At 33.3% G+C, this 17,555-nt stretch overlaps 1 protein-coding gene across 1 annotated transcript in view; it reads right to left on the bottom strand.

The window, feature by feature from the left end:
• ppp2r2ab (protein phosphatase 2, regulatory subunit B, alpha b) overlaps positions 1-14,508 on the bottom strand; it is a 31,110-nt gene extending 16,602 nt beyond the window's left edge. The window contains exons 1-6 of the mRNA XM_073829383.1: positions 14,305-14,508; positions 11,325-11,456; positions 8,114-8,191; positions 2,518-2,615; positions 2,262-2,427; positions 165-277 (exon numbers count right to left, since the gene is read on the bottom strand). Coding sequence (XP_073685484.1) covers positions 165-277; positions 2,262-2,427; positions 2,518-2,615; positions 8,114-8,191; positions 11,325-11,331 — 462 coding nt within the window. The 5' untranslated portion in view covers positions 11,332-11,456; positions 14,305-14,508. The remainder of the gene's footprint in view (positions 1-164; positions 278-2,261; positions 2,428-2,517; positions 2,616-8,113; positions 8,192-11,324; positions 11,457-14,304) is intronic.
• Between the last annotated feature and the right edge of the window lie 3,047 nt (positions 14,509-17,555).

The raw sequence follows: 17,555 nt of genomic DNA, 5'->3' as shown, positions 1-17,555 counted from the left end.
GAAAAAATATTAGCAAATTCAAAAATTTGAGCCGGGTACGATTTTGAAATTTGGCTGATTTGACACAGAATGATCCAAATACATAACAGTCAAAGAGCAAAAACACAAACACTTCTATTTGGTTTTGTAATCTTGAGTGTATACTGCAGACAAGCATGACTCACCCGTAGAGTTGTGATGGTAGAAGCATCTCTGTAGCGCCCATCCTCCTCTTTAAGATTGTACCCCTCTGGTCTCTTGTCACGTTCACTGATCTTCCACAACTTTATAGTTTTATCTGCAGCCAAAAGTACAGAATAACGTCATCTTCTAACGCAGGATCGGCCCTCTGACTCATGCTAACAATAATTATGTGAGCCACAAAAGAGAAAAAAGCCAAGCCTATTTCCATGTGTAATAAGAGGTAGTTTGACTGGCATACCGAATCAAGTTGACATTTCACCAAATTTTGAAAACATCTGGACATTTTTCCCACATCTAATCTGAACTCTGTCCCACAAATATCCTCCTCCAGTATGTGGGTGAGCAGAAGATCGGCACTCAGTCTATTCAAGTCTTAAATACACACCGGTTGCATAACACGACGGAGAGTTCGTATTTTTAGACAGCATGGAGACGCATCAGTGAGTCAGGGAAAAATCTGGAGAATTAGTAGAGCTCACATCAACTCACAGAAGCGATTATATGCATCTCCAGTTGAAATATGGATTTGATCAGTCTGTATAGTGATGGACTTTTAAACCAATAGGAACAAAATAAGTAACCCCCTAGAGATTAAGTAATCGTTTAACATTTCAATTAAAGAGTGATAAAATTGCCATTGCCATTTATATAAATGATGCATTAGTTTGTGTTATAGGACGGCTATTTTGCGGTTTGCAGAGACTGAGAATTTTACTTATACCAAACCTAAAGACATAGTGATAAGTACGCAACCTGATTAGTTGGGTTAAATGATGTACAGTTTGTGACAGAACTCACAGAATACTCCCAACAAGTTCATTTTAATCAAACCAAACATAGCAAGTGTGAACATACCCTTAGAGAATTTCAGAGCTAGATTTTTACTTTTTTTTTTATTAGATATAAAAAAAAAAATTGAGAATTTAATTTGAATTTTACTTTTTTTCTTTAGTTACAAATTATTAATTACAATGTTTTTACAATTTGAATTAGACGTTCTTTTTATTTTATTTACAAATTGTATAATTTTTCTGGGAGAATTTTAGAGTTAGATCTGTAATTTATTATAAATCGCATTTTTTTGAGAATTTTCGAATTAGTTTTTATTTAGCTTTTAGGAGAATTTTAGAATTAGACGTTTTTATTTAGCTTTTCTTTAATTATAAATTACATAACTTTTTAGGAGAATTTTCTAATTTGATTTGTAAAAATTGCTTTGTAATTACACTACATTTTTTGGGAGAATTTTCTAATTAGATTTGTATGTTTAGTTTTTTTAATTATAAATAGGATTTTTTGGAGAATTTTCAAATTTCAAATTAGAAGATATTTTGCTTTTTTTAATTATTAAATTACGTGTTAAACTTTTTGGGAAAAAATTTAGAATCAGATTTGTACATTTTGTTTTAATTTTTTATTATTAACTGCATTTTTTTGTAAAGAACATTTGAATTAGAACTTTTTTTTGGTTTTCTTTGATTATAAAATACATAACTTTTGGGAGAATTTTGGAATTAGATTTGTAATTTATTTTATTTATAAATTGCATGTTTTCTTAAGAATTTTTGAATTTGAAGTTTTTATTTTGCTTTTCTTTAATTATAAATTATATCACTTTTGGGGGGAATTTTAGAATTAGATATGCAATTTGTTTTAATTATAAATTGCATTTTTGGAGAATTTTTGAATGAGAAGCTTTTATCTTGCTTTTCTTTAATTATAAATTATATAACTTTTTTTGGGAGAATTTTAGTATTAGAGTTGTAAATTTTTTTATATATATAAACGTTTTTGGGGGGAGAATTTTAGAATCAGAAGTTTTTATTTTGCTTCTCTTTCATTATAAATGGCATACCTTTTGAGAAATTTTAAATGCATTTTTTTTTTACAATTATAAATTGCATAAAGAATTTCTGAATTAGAAAATGATAAATTACATAATATGGCATTTTTATATCTAATAAATCCCCAGCATTTCTATTATGAACCCCTTTAATGTAGTGTATTTACCTTCATGCTTCAGTAAAATATAGAGATCTTATTGGTCTGTGTGACAGTGCTAACATTCTACTACTAACCATTTGTGGACAACAAAAATTGCGCCGCGTTCTTTTGTGGTAGCCAGCGGATCTTATTAATCTTCTCCTCGATTTCCAAGCTCTTCAGGTAGTCGAACTCAGGCTCGTGGCTCTGAAATGTGCTGTAAACATTGTATTCACTACGGCACTGTGGCTGACTCTTGTTCTGGAAAAAGAGAAACACATTTCTGTGAGAAAGACATAAGGGGGAATGAAAGCGGATATAATGTCACTATGAAATCGCCTGATCCTTTACCTCAGTCTCTTGCTGGAAGATGACAACTCGACCGCCTTTATCCCCTGTGGCTAGCAGCTCCCCTGAGTGGTTGAACTCCACAGTAGAGATAATGTCGGCTGTAGGACGGGCAGAAACAGACGTGCACAGAACATCTGTCAGATTTCATCCACCCTCGTCCCCCCAAAACATACACACAATTTATCCATCTCAGCAGGCACTGGGATCTTGCCAAAAAACACCCACAGCGGCTAATTTAATGTGAGATTTGCTTCAAACATATTTAGCCTCAAAAGTCAGAGAGTCACTGACTGACTCAATGAGACGAATCTTTAAATATAAAAAGCGCATCTGTAACCCAGATTCATGCAGCAATATAAGCTCCTGAGACAGATGCCTCAGTCATCGATGGACTGTAAGACTGACTCACACCAATTTAACTCTTTATAAACCAGTAGAGCAGAAGAATGCATGAGAAAAGCAGCAAAGGCCCTTTGTGCAAGTCTGACCACCCTGAGGGCCAAAACTGAAACAAAGTCAGTGAATCAGGTCAGAAGGGTTTGATAAGAAGCCTGTACAATACAAACCAAGACTTAAAGGGATAGTTCACCGAAAAATGAATATTTTGTCATTATTTAATCACCCTCTTGTCGTTTCAAACCTTTAAGACCTTCGTTCATCTTCGGAACACAAATTAAGATATTTTTAATGAAATCTGAGAGCTTTCTGACCCTGCATAGACAGCAACACAACTGACATGTTCAAGGGTCAGAAAGCTAAAAAGCTACGAGAATTTTTTGTGTGCAATAAAAAACAAAAATAACTATTTAACAATTTCTTCTCTTCCGTCTCAGTCTTGGATGTATATTCAAGAGAGAACCACAATGCATGCTTTCTATTGAATAAAGTCACTATTTTTTTGGCCCTTGAACATGTCAGTTGAGTTGTCGTTTATGCAGGGTCAGAAAGCTCTCAGATTTCATCAAAAATATCTTAATTTGTGTCCTGAAAAAGAAACGAAGGTCTTACGGGTTTGGAATAACATGAGGGTGAGTAATAACAGAAATATCCCTTTAAAGGAACACTCCACTTTTTTTGGAAATAGGTTAATTCTCCAACCCCCGGCAGCAAACTTCCTTGACTAATACACCGGAATGGGACTGTAGTTCCTAATCTTATCGGCCTAGAAAATCGCAGCTTTACCTTTTCTGCCGTTATTAGTACACGATATAACTATAGAAGAGTCCAATTTTAAATGGGACAAATATCGAAACTCGTTGGTCATTTTTGAACGCGATGCTATATTGGCTTCATAGGATTCAATGATCTATGCTAATCTATGCTAAAAGTGATATCGCCAGAACCGGAGAACGGCTGAATGGATTTCAAAATGGTAAAACTCAACTTATTAACTCGGGGGGGGGGGGTGATGTGATGATTCATTTTTTATTTTTATTTTTTTTACCTGGTCATGATTTTTTCTTCTGTAACAAATCATGATTAATCACATATTTGTATTGTCAATTTAATTTATTAAATGCATTTTTCCTCTATTTTACCTAATAATTACACCTATTCAACATTACAGTATAATTGAAAGCCATTATGTAAGGAATAATTGACGAATTCTTAGACAATAATGCACATCCGAGGTGGTAATGCGGCCACAACCTCGGGTGTGCATTATTTTCGTAGAATTCAATGGACCGAAGTCTATTATTCCGCTTATACTACGGTTACCACACCTCAAGACATCGATCAGATGATCTATTTCGAGACATTTGTCAGGTTTGTGTCCTTAAAACGCTATTGTAAGTAGGAATAATTTCTTACGCAGCTCATTCAACCCTTAGTTGCTAGTTCCAAAATGTCATTTTAGACCTAGTAACAACGCTTGAGTCAACGGCAAAACCGCGCATTGACATTATTGTGTGTGTTTTCGCCCATTGAAGCGCTACTGGTGCACTGTCTAAAGCGGCTCAGCGAAAGCATGAGTTTGTATCCTATTATTTGATTCGCTCTTGTCGCTTATGACAAAACAGCGAATCGCGATGATCTTGTCTTTGGAAAATAATATTTTATTCACTTACGCCAGAAACAGTGAATCTCTTTAAAAAACTGGCTGTTGTTTTCACAACATTGCATTGTTTTATTTCTGAAAAGCTTTTGTTTACGGTTTATTATGTGTGTTAGATGTCATTTTGGCTTCGTTTGGAAGTTCAAACTCGGGGGCACCATAGAAGTCCATTATATGGAGAGAAATCATGAAATGTTTTCCTCAAAAAACATCATTTCTTTACAACTGAAGAAAGACAGACATGAACATCTTGGATGACAAGGGGGTGAGTACATTATCAGTAAATTTTTGTTCTGAAAGTGAACTACTCCTTTAACTGCACGATTACTAGAAATGTGTACCTTGGATATTACAATCTGCATACATACAACATTCGTAGAAAAAGGCTTTTCCCTCCCCAAACTGTTTTCAACTCTGACTTTGGACCAATTCTGTAGAATGGCCCATATACACTAAACAGAACACGTAAAAAAAAAGCTTATTTTCTAGCTATGTTCACCCTCTATGATGAATAATCTCAGTTACGCTAGACAAAAGAAAAACCTACAAATATTACTGTATATCCATCAACAGTAATAGAATTCGAGGCTCAGGCTCAAGAATCAGCTTTAGCATAAACCTGCTTCTAACTCAGAAATCAAGATCCAGACTTATGCAACTGATCCATAAGCACATTTCACGGTGAAGCTAATAAGCAACAACTGGACAGAGCAACAGCCGTTTCTTTTAAGAAGCTTACAAACAAGGTGCTCTGCATTGCAGAGAACGTAACATTCATACGAGCTTGAACATGTCTGAATTTAGTCAACTGGCTGCTAGAGACAAAGTGTGCTGAAAGACTCTTGAAGAGTGAAGTCTAATGAATTAAAGGTCATATCATCCCACCTCACTTGACATCCTGCTGTTGACAGGAAACTAGACTGATGCATCAAGCTGTTGCCTTCACCATTGACTAAAACTATTAATAAAGCATGACAATAGGTGTGCCCAAATTCACTTATGCGCTAACCTACGGCTACGCCATTTTATAGTGTTCACATTGAAAATTCCTACAAGCAGTGCACTTTAAATCTTGGGATGACGCACAAAGTCTGCAAAAGTCACGGTTTTCCTTCCATAGCAGAATAAGAAGGAATATGTGAATCAGACTGGATGCTGGATGACAAAATAACAAAATAGCCATCTAAAAGACAATATGTGACCCTGGACCACAAAACCAGTCTTAAGTAGCATGCGTACATTTGTAGCAATAGCCAAAAGTACATTGTATGGGTCAAAATTATTAGGATATTAGGTAAATATCATGTTTTCTGAAGATATTTTGTAAATTGTCTACCGCAAATGTATCAAAACCTAATATTTGATTGGTAATAAGCATTGCTAAAGACTTCATTTGGACAACTTTAAAGGTAATTTTTTCAATATTTACATTTTTTTCAGCCTAAAATTGACCCTTTTGACTGGTTTTGTGGTCCACGGTCACATATAGAGTGCAAAAGTGACTTTTTCCCCCCTTGTTGGTTCTTCAAATATTCCCACCCCCATTTACTTTTTCCATAGGGACTTTAAAAAAAGGTCTTCATTGAAGAGTTATAAGCCATGAACCAAACCATTCAGCTACAAGGTGAATTATAACAATACAACCACTGATTTAAAGCATTTGTAGCTACATTTGTAGCAATAGCCAAAAGTACATTGTATGGGTCAAATTTTTTAGGATATTAGGTAAATATCATGTTTTCTGAAGATATTTTGTAAATTTCCTACCGCAAATGTATCAAAACCTAATTTTTGAATAGTAATATGCATTACTAAAGACTTAAAAGGCAATTTTTTTCAATATTTACATTTTTTCAGCCTAAAATTGACCTTTTTGACTGGTTTTGTGGTCCACGGTCACATATAGAGTGCAAAAGTGACTTTTTTCCCCTTGTTGGTTCTACAAATATTTTTTCCCCATTTTTCCATAGGGATTAAAAAAAAAAAAAAAGGTCTTCATTGAAGAGTTATAAGCCATGAACCAAGGTGAATTACAGTAGTCAACATTCGAAGTGGATCAAAACCTTTCATCAAATTTGTCCTAAAACCAAAAAGAACACCCGTTGTTATCTTAGGACAACTTTTGATTAACTTTTTTGATCCACTTCGAATGTTGACTACTGTATAATACAACCACTAATTTGAGGCACTGTGTACCGAATGTAGGGCTGCTCGATTTTGGCAAAAATCATAATCACGATTATTTTGGTCAATATTGCAATCACGATTATTTAAACGATTATGACAGGCTCCAAAACTTTACATAGTGATTAATTTAAAGATAGCAATACAAAAGTCTAAAGTAGTCTAACAATACTACAGAAATTGAATTTAATGTAAAATAAAACAATGTCTTCACTCTAATAGTTAAACATGCTTTGTTTCTTATTAAAACTAAAAACGCCCTTCATTCAAGAGCAGTGAGTGATGTTTCTCGTATAAAACGTTTTATTCATATTAGGCACAGAGACGCCAAAAGGAATATAATGTGTTGCCGCTTTAACCACACGGACCCATTATACTGTTAAGCACGGATTTTCATTCTCAACTGTTTATGTTCATTTAAGACATAACTGACAAGAGTTTACATGAATAATCACCAAGCCCCTCATTTTGAAATATTTTTGCGTGTATTTGACCGTTTAGGTGCGCACCTTGAGCTAAAAGATAACTTTCATGTCCGTGTTCCGCTCCGTCTCTGAGTGCATTAAGGACAGCGCAAGTTTTCTTACGTGCTATTAAAAACACAACATCAAAGAAACATTAATAAATCAAGCACGTCCCATTTTATGAAAGCCACCTTACATGATTTAGCTGATTTGCATGTGAAATTTGGCTTTTATGGAGGAGCGAAAGCGCACCACTGGTAAAAGGGCAGAATGGGGCGCAATAACCGTTTCATCTCGATTACTGCATTTTCATGATCGTTTGAAGCAGAAATCGAAATCGAAACCAAATTTCGATTAATTGCACAGCCCTAACTGAATGGCACTAATAAAGGAAAGAACTACAATCCCATGAAGCATTGCAAATGACAATCGAATTAAAAACACTGGTGAATTATAAAACTACTCATGTAAAGTTGTTCATTTCTTCTATAGCAACAATACATTTTAAATTTATTGAGACCCACCTGATAATGTAATTTGCCACGCCTCACTGATTGGTGTATTTTTTGCATAGCATCATGGACAATGTAGTTTTCCACAAGGAATTCTGCTGCTAAATGCAATTATTTAAAAAAATAAGCTGAAATAATGTGAACAGATGGTTTCCACTAATTAACAATCTTGGAGCTCACAACAGATCTGTCTTTTAGGGTTTATAAGTTATCATTAAAAATCAGTTAGTCTGTGGAGAAAATGCATGGTTTTTACTTCTGGATCCTGATTGTTGCACTCTATAGTAACTAAGGACACACTATTGTCTTTTTGCACACTTTTGACTATCCAAATAAAGTCTGGTTCTCAACAGGAAGTGATTATTCGGAAAGGTACTCACCTTCGGCTACGTCATCGTCGATCGCCCCTTTCACCTGCGAAAAGCACCATTGCACATCGTTTCCCCCGCCTCCGGCTCCTAAAATCATACAAGCCGGTTAAAGTTTGCAATTTCATCACACACACACAAAAAAAAGAAAACAATGCTAAAATACTGTCTATAATCGCAGTAATCTATATCAAATTTATATGACAGCTCTTGCATCATTTTTTAATGAGAGAGGAGAAACGGGCTGAGGCAACTCCCGAGTGGCCGTTTGAGGCAGCGCCAAACTGGTTGGGTTTGTTCATGAGACAAGTGGCTACAGGAGACCCAATAAGAGGAACAACAACCGCCCTAGCATGAGTTATAAGGGTTGCAGAGGTTTTTGAGTAATAGTACTTCATTATTATACTTGAGTGTCATTTTGAGAAATGTGTACTTCACTAGAGTTCTGTTACAATGAATACTTGTACTTTTATTCAATAACATTTCTGCTCACCAAGTCTGCATTTATACAAGTACAGTACAAATTTTAAACATTTTAACATTTTTACTATTTAAAATAATGTTTTCTATTTGAATAGATTTTAAAATGTAATTTATTCCTGTTACTCCAGTCTTCAGTGTCACATGATCCTTCAGAAATCATTCTAATATGTTGATTCGCTGTTCAAGAAACATTTTATTACTATTATTATCAATATTTAAAACAGCCGAATACATTTTGTCAGGATTCTTTAATGAATATCCAACGATCAGCATTTATCTGAAATAAAAAGCTTTTGTAAAATTATACACTACAGCATTCAAAAGCTTGAAGTCAGTATTTTTCATTTTTTGGAGAAAGAAATTATAGAAATTAATACTTTAAATTGATCAAAAGTGACGATAAAGGCATTTATAATGTTAAAAGATTTCTATTTCAGATAAATACTGTTCTTCTGAACTTTCTATTCATCAAAGAAACCTGAAAAAAAATCTACTCAGTTGTTTTCAACAACAATAATAATAAATGTTTTAGGAGCAGCAAATCAGAACATTACAATGGTTTCTGGAGGATCATGTGACTGAAGTAATGATGTTAAAATTTCAGCTTTGAAATCACATAGAAAAAAATATTTTTAAATAGTAAAAATATTTCTAAATTTTACTGTTTTTGCTGTACTTTGGATCAAATAATGCAGGCTTGGTGAGCAGAAAAGACTTTAAAACACATTAAGACTTCAGTAAATTTCTAAATTTTGTGGTACATTTTACACCATAAATACTACTTTTTCAAAAATCTATATTAAAAGTATGGATTTTTGACTTTTTTTAGTGTAAATTCTAGAACTTTAAATTTAGTGTAAAATAAAACCACATAAAAAAGCATTATTCATTTCTTTTTTACTATATATAGACAGAATTCAGTAAATTTCTGACAGTATCTGAATTTCTTGGTACATTTTACAACCCTGAATACTACTTTACTACTACTTTCATTTTTTTTACAGATTTTAGAAAATTATTTGAATTTATTTATTTTAGTTTAAATACAATAAAAAATTTTAAAAGTAAAAAAGGGAAATAATGTAATAAAATTTAATAATTTAATAAAAAACATTAACAAATTGTTTTTGCTATATATAGACAGAATTCAGTAAATTTCTGACAGTATCTGAATTTCTTGGTACATTTTTCACCCCTGAATACTACTTTAGTTTTACTTTTTTATCTATATTTTTTTTTAAGTACAGATTTTAGAAAATTATTTTAGTGCAAATACAATAAAATAAGCTTAAAAAAATATTACAAAATAAATTATATATTTAAAAAGTAAAAATGTAATAAAAACATTAACACTTTTTGCTATATATACACTTTAGTACATTTCTGACAGTATCTGAATTTCTTGGTACATTTTACATCCCTGAACACTAGTTTTACTTTTTTTTTTTTAAGTACAGATTTTAGAAAAAAATATTTTAAATTATTTTAGTTTAAATACAATTAAAAAAAATTATTATACATTTAAAAAGTTTAAATAAAAAAAAAAATATAAAAACATTAAACTTTTCTGCTATATATAGACTTCAGTAAATTTCTGACAGTATCTGAATTTCGTGGAACATTTCACACCCATAGATACTAATTTTTCAAAAATCTATATTAAAAAGTACAGATTTTAGTGTAAAAAAAAATCACATAAAAAAGCATCATTTCTTTTTTGCTATACATAGACAGAATTCAGTAAATTTCTGACAGTATCTCAATTACTTGGCAGGTTACACCCATGAATACTACTTTAGTTTGTGTACTTTTTTTAATCTATATTTAAAAAAGTACTATACTATATTTAAAGGGATTGTACAATAGTCATTAAATATTACACAAAATACATTACATTGAAATATATATACAGACTTTCCATTAAAAATATATATAAATATAATTTTTTCCACTAAACCCATAATCGGCAACAAATGCGTGACTGTCTATGGAGGCTTTTTTTTTTCTAAATCAAGTGCCGTATAAGTGAATCCTCCCACCCATTTTAGCATCACGACTGATGTATACGATTTCTGTTCTGTGAATAGCGGTCCCATGGATTTAAATATCATAACAATGAAAGCTTTGGTGTTTGTCGCTGCTGCTGATGGTGATGGTTTTAGCGGTTTAAAGTCACAGTGGGAAGCGCGCGGCGGTTTGACTGCACATGACTCTGCAGATGCCGGTTAAAGTTCGCTACTTTAATGGAGGAGATTTAAAGAGGCCGAGATGTCGAGCACATTCATACATCAGCCTGGGTGATATACACATACACAGAGAACGGCAAGCAGGACACCCTACCCTGAGCCTATTCATTTTTACAACCGACATATTAAAAATCACGTAGCCTGACCGCGCATCCCCGCTAACAAATGGGGTGGGTTTAACCGGACAGATTTCCACGCAAATGCAGCTCATCACAGAAACACCCTGCGCTCTCTGCCATTCGTGATCAGACATGAGCCTCGGTCCTCAGATGATTGTCACATTACAAATAAATCGAAATCAGTTTTGCCGATTTGCTGGCTAACTGGAGGGAAACGAGGCAGCTAAGTGGCTAGGCTACTGTCAGTGGAGCAGCAATGCCGATGATGGCTTCAGCACAAGCGCTGCGCCCACTGTAACGAATAGAAGCTATCGCTATAATAAAATTGATTTAGTACAATCCTTGCTTGAGCAGCTCATAAACTTGCCAAGTTACCTGCCATGGCGAGAGTGGCGATGTCGGACCCTAGTCTTGATAAGCAGTGTGAAGGCAGCGACCAGAGCAAGATTTCCAACAGAGTCGCCGGAAATGCAGTTTTTCAAAATAAAAGCGCCTGGACTCGTAACTCTGAAAAGTAGAACAGAATGCAATTGATCACATAAAACTAGATTTATTAATACAAGTGGGTAATTATCAGATTGACAGCGAGATTCCTGGCTTTCTATGAATTGGTTAAGCAAGTAAACACAGGTACGTAAGGAAAACAAACTGACCGAAAAGTCCTTTTGTGTTTCTCCTGTCCACCCTGTATGCAAGGAACCTATTCCATTAATTAATAATTAATTAAAAATCTTGGAAATACAAAAAGTCACGTTTTTTTTTATTTTATTATTAACGTAAATATGTTTCTGTCTGTATACATGATTTCAAAAATTACAATACCAGTCAAACGTTTTTCAACAGTAAGATTTGTTTTTTTAAAGAAGTCTCTTTTGCTCACCAAGCCTGCATTTATTTGAGCCAAAAAACAGCGAAAGCAGTAATATTGTGAACTATTTTTTTTTACCGTTTATAATAACCACTTTCTAATTGAATATATTTAAAAATGTAATTTATTCCTGTGATCAAAGCTAAATTTTCAGCATCATTACATCAGTCTTCAGTAACACATGATCCTTCAGAAATCATTGTAATAAGCTGATTTGCTGTTCAAAAACATTTTTTTTGTTATTATAGGATTATTTGATTATTAGAAATATTCAAAGATCAGCATTTATCAGAAATAAAAAGCATTTGTAACATTATACAAGGATGCTTGCAATTGATTAAAAGTGATGATGAAGATTTACAATGTCACAAAAGATTTATTTTTCATATAAATGCTGTTCTTCTGAACTTTCTATTCATCAATGAAACCTGAAAAAAAATTCTGCTTAGATTTCAATACAATAGTAATACACGTTTTTTGAGCAGCAAATCAGAATATTAGACTGATTTCTGAAGGATCATGTGACTGGACTAATGAATTCAGCTTTGAAATCACAGGAATAAATTATATTTTAAGATATAGTCGGATAGAAAACATTAATTTTACATAGTAAAAATATTACAAAATTTTACTGTTTCTTCTTTACTTTGGATCATATAAATGCAGGGTTGGATGAGCAGTAAGTTCTTTAAAAAATAAAAATAAAAAAATATAATAAAATAAATTATAGAAATTAATACTTTTCTTTAGCAAGGATGCTTTAAAGTGATCAAAAGTGATGATTAAGGCATTTATAATGATACAAAAGATTTATGTTTCAGATAAAAGCTGTTCTTCTGAACTTTTTATTCATCAAAGAAACCTGAAAAAAAAAAATTCTACTCAGCTGTTTTCAACGTAATAATAATAACAAATGTTTTTTGAGCAGCAATTCAGAATATTACAACGATTTCTGAAGGATTGTGTGACTGGAGTAATGATGATAAAAATGTAGCTTTGATCACAGGAATAAATTACATTTTCAAATATATTAAAATAGAAAAGTTACTTTAAATAGTAAAAATAATTTTAAAATGTACAGGTGAGCGGAAGAGAATCATTAAAAGTCTTACCGTTCAAAAACTTTTGACTTGGTAGTGTATATATTTTCCCAATGCAATGTTTTTGGAAATCTGTACTGTCTACTGTACCGGTGTATTCATGCACTTCATTTAATATTGCTGATGTTTTTGCAGCCAACAAAGCTAATACATTATTTATCAAAAACTTATTAGTGGTAAATGATACTAAAATATTGATACTGGAGAAAGTAAATGATGCCAAAGAGCTTCATATGACAGGCATCTCTAGTGTTTAGTTTTAATTGCCACAGTGCAGTGAAGCAATGCCCATTTTATTATATCTAAAAGATGCATGATGTGCCAACGTTAGATTGATTTTCATAAAAACAAAAACATTACACTAAAAATATACTTTAAAACTTTCACTTTGATTCACAGTATAAAATAGCATTATACACTACCGTTCAAAAGTTTGGGGTCAGTAAGACTTGTAATAGTCTTTGAAGAAGTCTCTTATGCTCATCAAGGCTGCATTTATTTGATTAAAAATACAGAAATGCAAAATGTTTTTACAATATAAATTAATGTTTTTTATTTGAACATACTTTAAAATAGAATTTATTCCTGTGATGAAAAGCTGAATTTTTATCAGCTGTTACTCCAGTCTTAAGTGTCACATGATCCTTCAGAAATTATTCTAATATGCTGATTTATTATTAGAATGATCAATGTCGGATAATATCAACAGTTGTGCTGCCAAATATTTTTTGGAAGCTGTGATTTTTTTTTTCAGGATTCTTTCATGAATAACAAGTTTAAAAAGTACAGTGTTTATTCAAAATATATATTTTTTTTTATAACAATGTAAATTATTTATTATTAACTTTTAATAAACTATTAATTAATAACTTAATGCATCCTTGCTGAATAAAAGTATTAATTTCTTTAAAAAAAAGAAACAATAAAAATGTACTGACCCCAAACTTTTGAACAGTAGTGTACATTTAAAAAATAATTTTAAATTACTACATTAATCAATTCATCTTAAATCTGTTGATTATTTACAAATATATTATTATTAATGTGTGCAAACCAAATACTATAGATATACACATATATCCTGAAAGGGACTTTGATGTAAATCAACTTAATTCCAAAGTGCAATTTATTTAGATTATTAATAAATAGCTGCACTACACCATTCGGAAAATAAAATATTCACGTTTCATTATATAAAATGTAACATTATTTTATATCACAATTATAATAAAGCAGATTGTGAGTATATTCCCTAAATATTAAAACTATAGGCATATTAAGGTTTTAATGATGTGTATATTAAACTTTAAAGTTCAGATACTTCTAGCTGTATTTTGAAGGAAAATCACGCATTCGGGCCCGCTGTTACGTCACTTCCGGCTCTTACCTTCGCTTGCTGCTGCTAATTTTTGATATCAGAACTGTCCAGATAACTTTGCCGGATTTATTGTATTGCAAGCAGTTCGTCTGGGAATGGATGAAGACGGACCTCGGAAAGACGCTCTTTTCGGTAGTCCTTTCGTTCACGCTTAAATCTTAAGATCCTAAGGCTTTCTTCCTGCAACCCACCCTCCTCAGCTCTATCCTCCTACACTTCTCTCAACATTCAAAATGGCGCAACCCCGCCCTGGAGTGACGTAATCGGCACTGGCCATTCATTACTGGATGCTGGGGGGTGATGACGTAACTACGATCATTTTGCCTGGCTGTGTGGGCGGCTATGATCAAATTATACACAAACCACTGGGGAAATAACACAAGCATTCAGCCTATAAATAATCATAATGTGGTCGAATGTTTGTGTAAATATAGTTTTATATTTTAGATGTGTGTGTGTGTGTGTGTGTGTGTGTGTGTGTGTGTGTGTGTGTGTGTGTGTGTGTGTGTGTGTGTGTGTGTGTATACAGTGGAGATCCAAATTAGATAATCTATAAATACTGGATTTTTTTCTTTAATATTGTTCACCTTCATTGCTCAATATTTGAAGAGCAGGTATACCACTGTTCTACTAACATTTGAACAAAAACCTTTATGTTATGGAAAACACAGTGATCAAAATTAGAGAACAGTAACCACTGTAGCATGAAAGAAGATTACAATGGAAATTTTGGAGGACTACAGCTGTCCGAAATTAATAGGAGGCTTAGAGGCCCTTGCTTTTGCTTTGAATGACTTCGGCACATCTGCGGCCGCAAGACATCACATCAGTCATTTCTCACACTGCTGTGTGTGATCTTGATCCATTCCTCTTACATTCTCTCTAGTTCAGTAACAGTGGGTTTCTTAGCCATAACTTTGTCGCCAAGGAGCTTTTCAGTCGGGTTTAGATCAGGACTCTTATCTTCAAGAAACTGCTTTACCTGTTTGGCAGTGGTATTGAGGCATTGTCTTGCAGGAAAATTGCAGGCTGTTTGGGAGAAGCTTGCAGGGAAGGAACTGCATGTTACTGAAGGAGGTTCTGCTAAACATTTGCATTCACTCTGTCTTGTAGCTGTATGAGAAAACATGCAGAAAAGCATGCCCCAAACCATGACACTTCCTCTTCCACCTTTCACTGACTTCTTTACGCACCTGGGATTCAGTCTTTCCTCAGTTTGACGCTGAGAAAAATGTTTCCCATTAGACCCAAATGAATTAAACTTGCTCTCATCACCAAAGTGAACTTTGGACCAGTCAATTCAATTCAACTCATATTGCTTTATTGGCATGACATTCAGATACATATTGCCAAAGCATTGCAATACAAAAATACATATAACATCCATGAATGAACAAAACAAAATACACGTAAAATACATCCAAATATATATTTATGTAAACATTAATGGTTCTGCTATACATTTTAATTCAGATGTGTTCACTCTTTACTTCTTAGTTTGTGGTCCTTCAACAAGTAATATTTTTAATTTGTTATTTTCACAGAGTGACTGGAACTCAGGAATAATCTGCTGTATTTGACTGTACAGTGAGTCCCGTAAGGATGTGTATTTGTCACAGTGGAGGAGGAAGTGTTCCTCTGTCTCAACTGCTCCTGATCTACATTCATTACAGATTCGCTCTTCTTTAGGTAACCCCGTCTAGCTGGTGGTCACCCAGTCTGTATACTTCATCAGTATACAGCCTTGTTTAGACTGTTAGCCCAAATCCGATTTTTATTTATATTCAATCGAAATCCGATCATATTTAGGTAGTCTGAACAGCAACAAACTACATGAAATACGATTTGTACAAACCGTTTCAAGCTACATTTTGTTGTATTCCAGACTGTACTCTCTGTTGAGTTTCAGATAACATTGGAGACGACTTTGGTCATTGGTTTGTTCCTTCCAATGTTGTATGTATGCCTCCTTCTCTTAATTGATAATTTCTTTGATTCTTCCATGTTTTTCAGGTTTGGTGATATTGAGTGCTTTGTTAGTCAGATTAGACACCATTACACAAAGATGACTTTTTTGAGCACTTATTTTTGTGTTTTAGTGCTTTAAAATGAAGAAAGTCTTCAGAAGTAGAGTTTAAGTGGATCCAAAACTTTAAAAACTCCTTTTTTTAATGATTAGATTTAGGGGAAGACAGCCTCTGCTCTGCAGGCGTTATGTTTCTGTGGACATGAAGGATACTTCTGCAGAACATCTAAAGGGTGTTTGTCTAAAGGGTCATTGTCTCTCTTTCGTTTCAGGTTGTTTTAAAAGCTTGTACAAAGGTGCTTCTGTGCTCCAATTGGCCAGTGTCACAGATGTGATGGAACTTGTCATGGACAAGTGGACAATGCAGTTGAATTGACCTAGGAAAATTAGGTTGATAAAATGTACTTAAGTTGAAAAAACTTGAAAAAATTACTTCAATTGGTAACACCTAAAAAAATTAAGTTGATCGAACTGTTCATTTATGCAGTTGAATTAAGTTAGTCCAATGTAAATATTAGGGTTGAATGAACTAAAATTATGTAAGTGTGATTGACCTGGGAAAATTAAGTTAATAAAATGTAATAAATTAAGTTGAAAAAACTTTTAAAAATTTTTTAGGTGTTACCAATTGAAGTCTTTTTTTTTTTTTTGATCCAACTGTTCACTTTTTACAGTGAACTTCCTTGTAAAGTATTTATATGGTTCTGAGAGGCATAAGCCATTGGTCAAGAAAAAATAATCCTGCACATTTTAACTGATGTAACTGATAATGTAAAAAACAAACAAACAAACAAACAAACAAAAAACATATGTGTTTTCACGACACGTCATCAATCGGCCATATTAGCGGCACTTAACTTAATGCAAATGAACCGAACAAAACTTGCATATTTTGCAGATTATTGCTCCTGAAAATGCTCAATTATTGTCATGTTTTGGGCTGTTCTAATCGGTCGGATCAGGAAAAACATTTGGAGTACTATAGACAGACATAAGTAGCTTCATCACCTATTAACTTTAATTTGTCAAAATATTGCGCCCTTTTCTGCTTTCTAAATCCTTCTCATGATTTAGCAGCTTCCACACATTTTTTTCCCATGGTTTAGACAGCATAAATTAGCAGAACAACATATTATTCATATTCAGCAGTACATTAACCATGCAATCCATGCTGTTGTTGACATCTGAGTATCACCAATATGGCCATGCATCTGTAACTGACCAAATCGTGATG

This window comes from Garra rufa, chromosome 23 (genome assembly GCF_049309525.1).
Source record: "Garra rufa chromosome 23, GarRuf1.0, whole genome shotgun sequence".
Taxonomy (NCBI): domain Eukaryota; kingdom Metazoa; phylum Chordata; class Actinopteri; order Cypriniformes; family Cyprinidae; genus Garra; species Garra rufa.
This window is presented reverse-complemented; position numbering and strand designations above follow the sequence as displayed.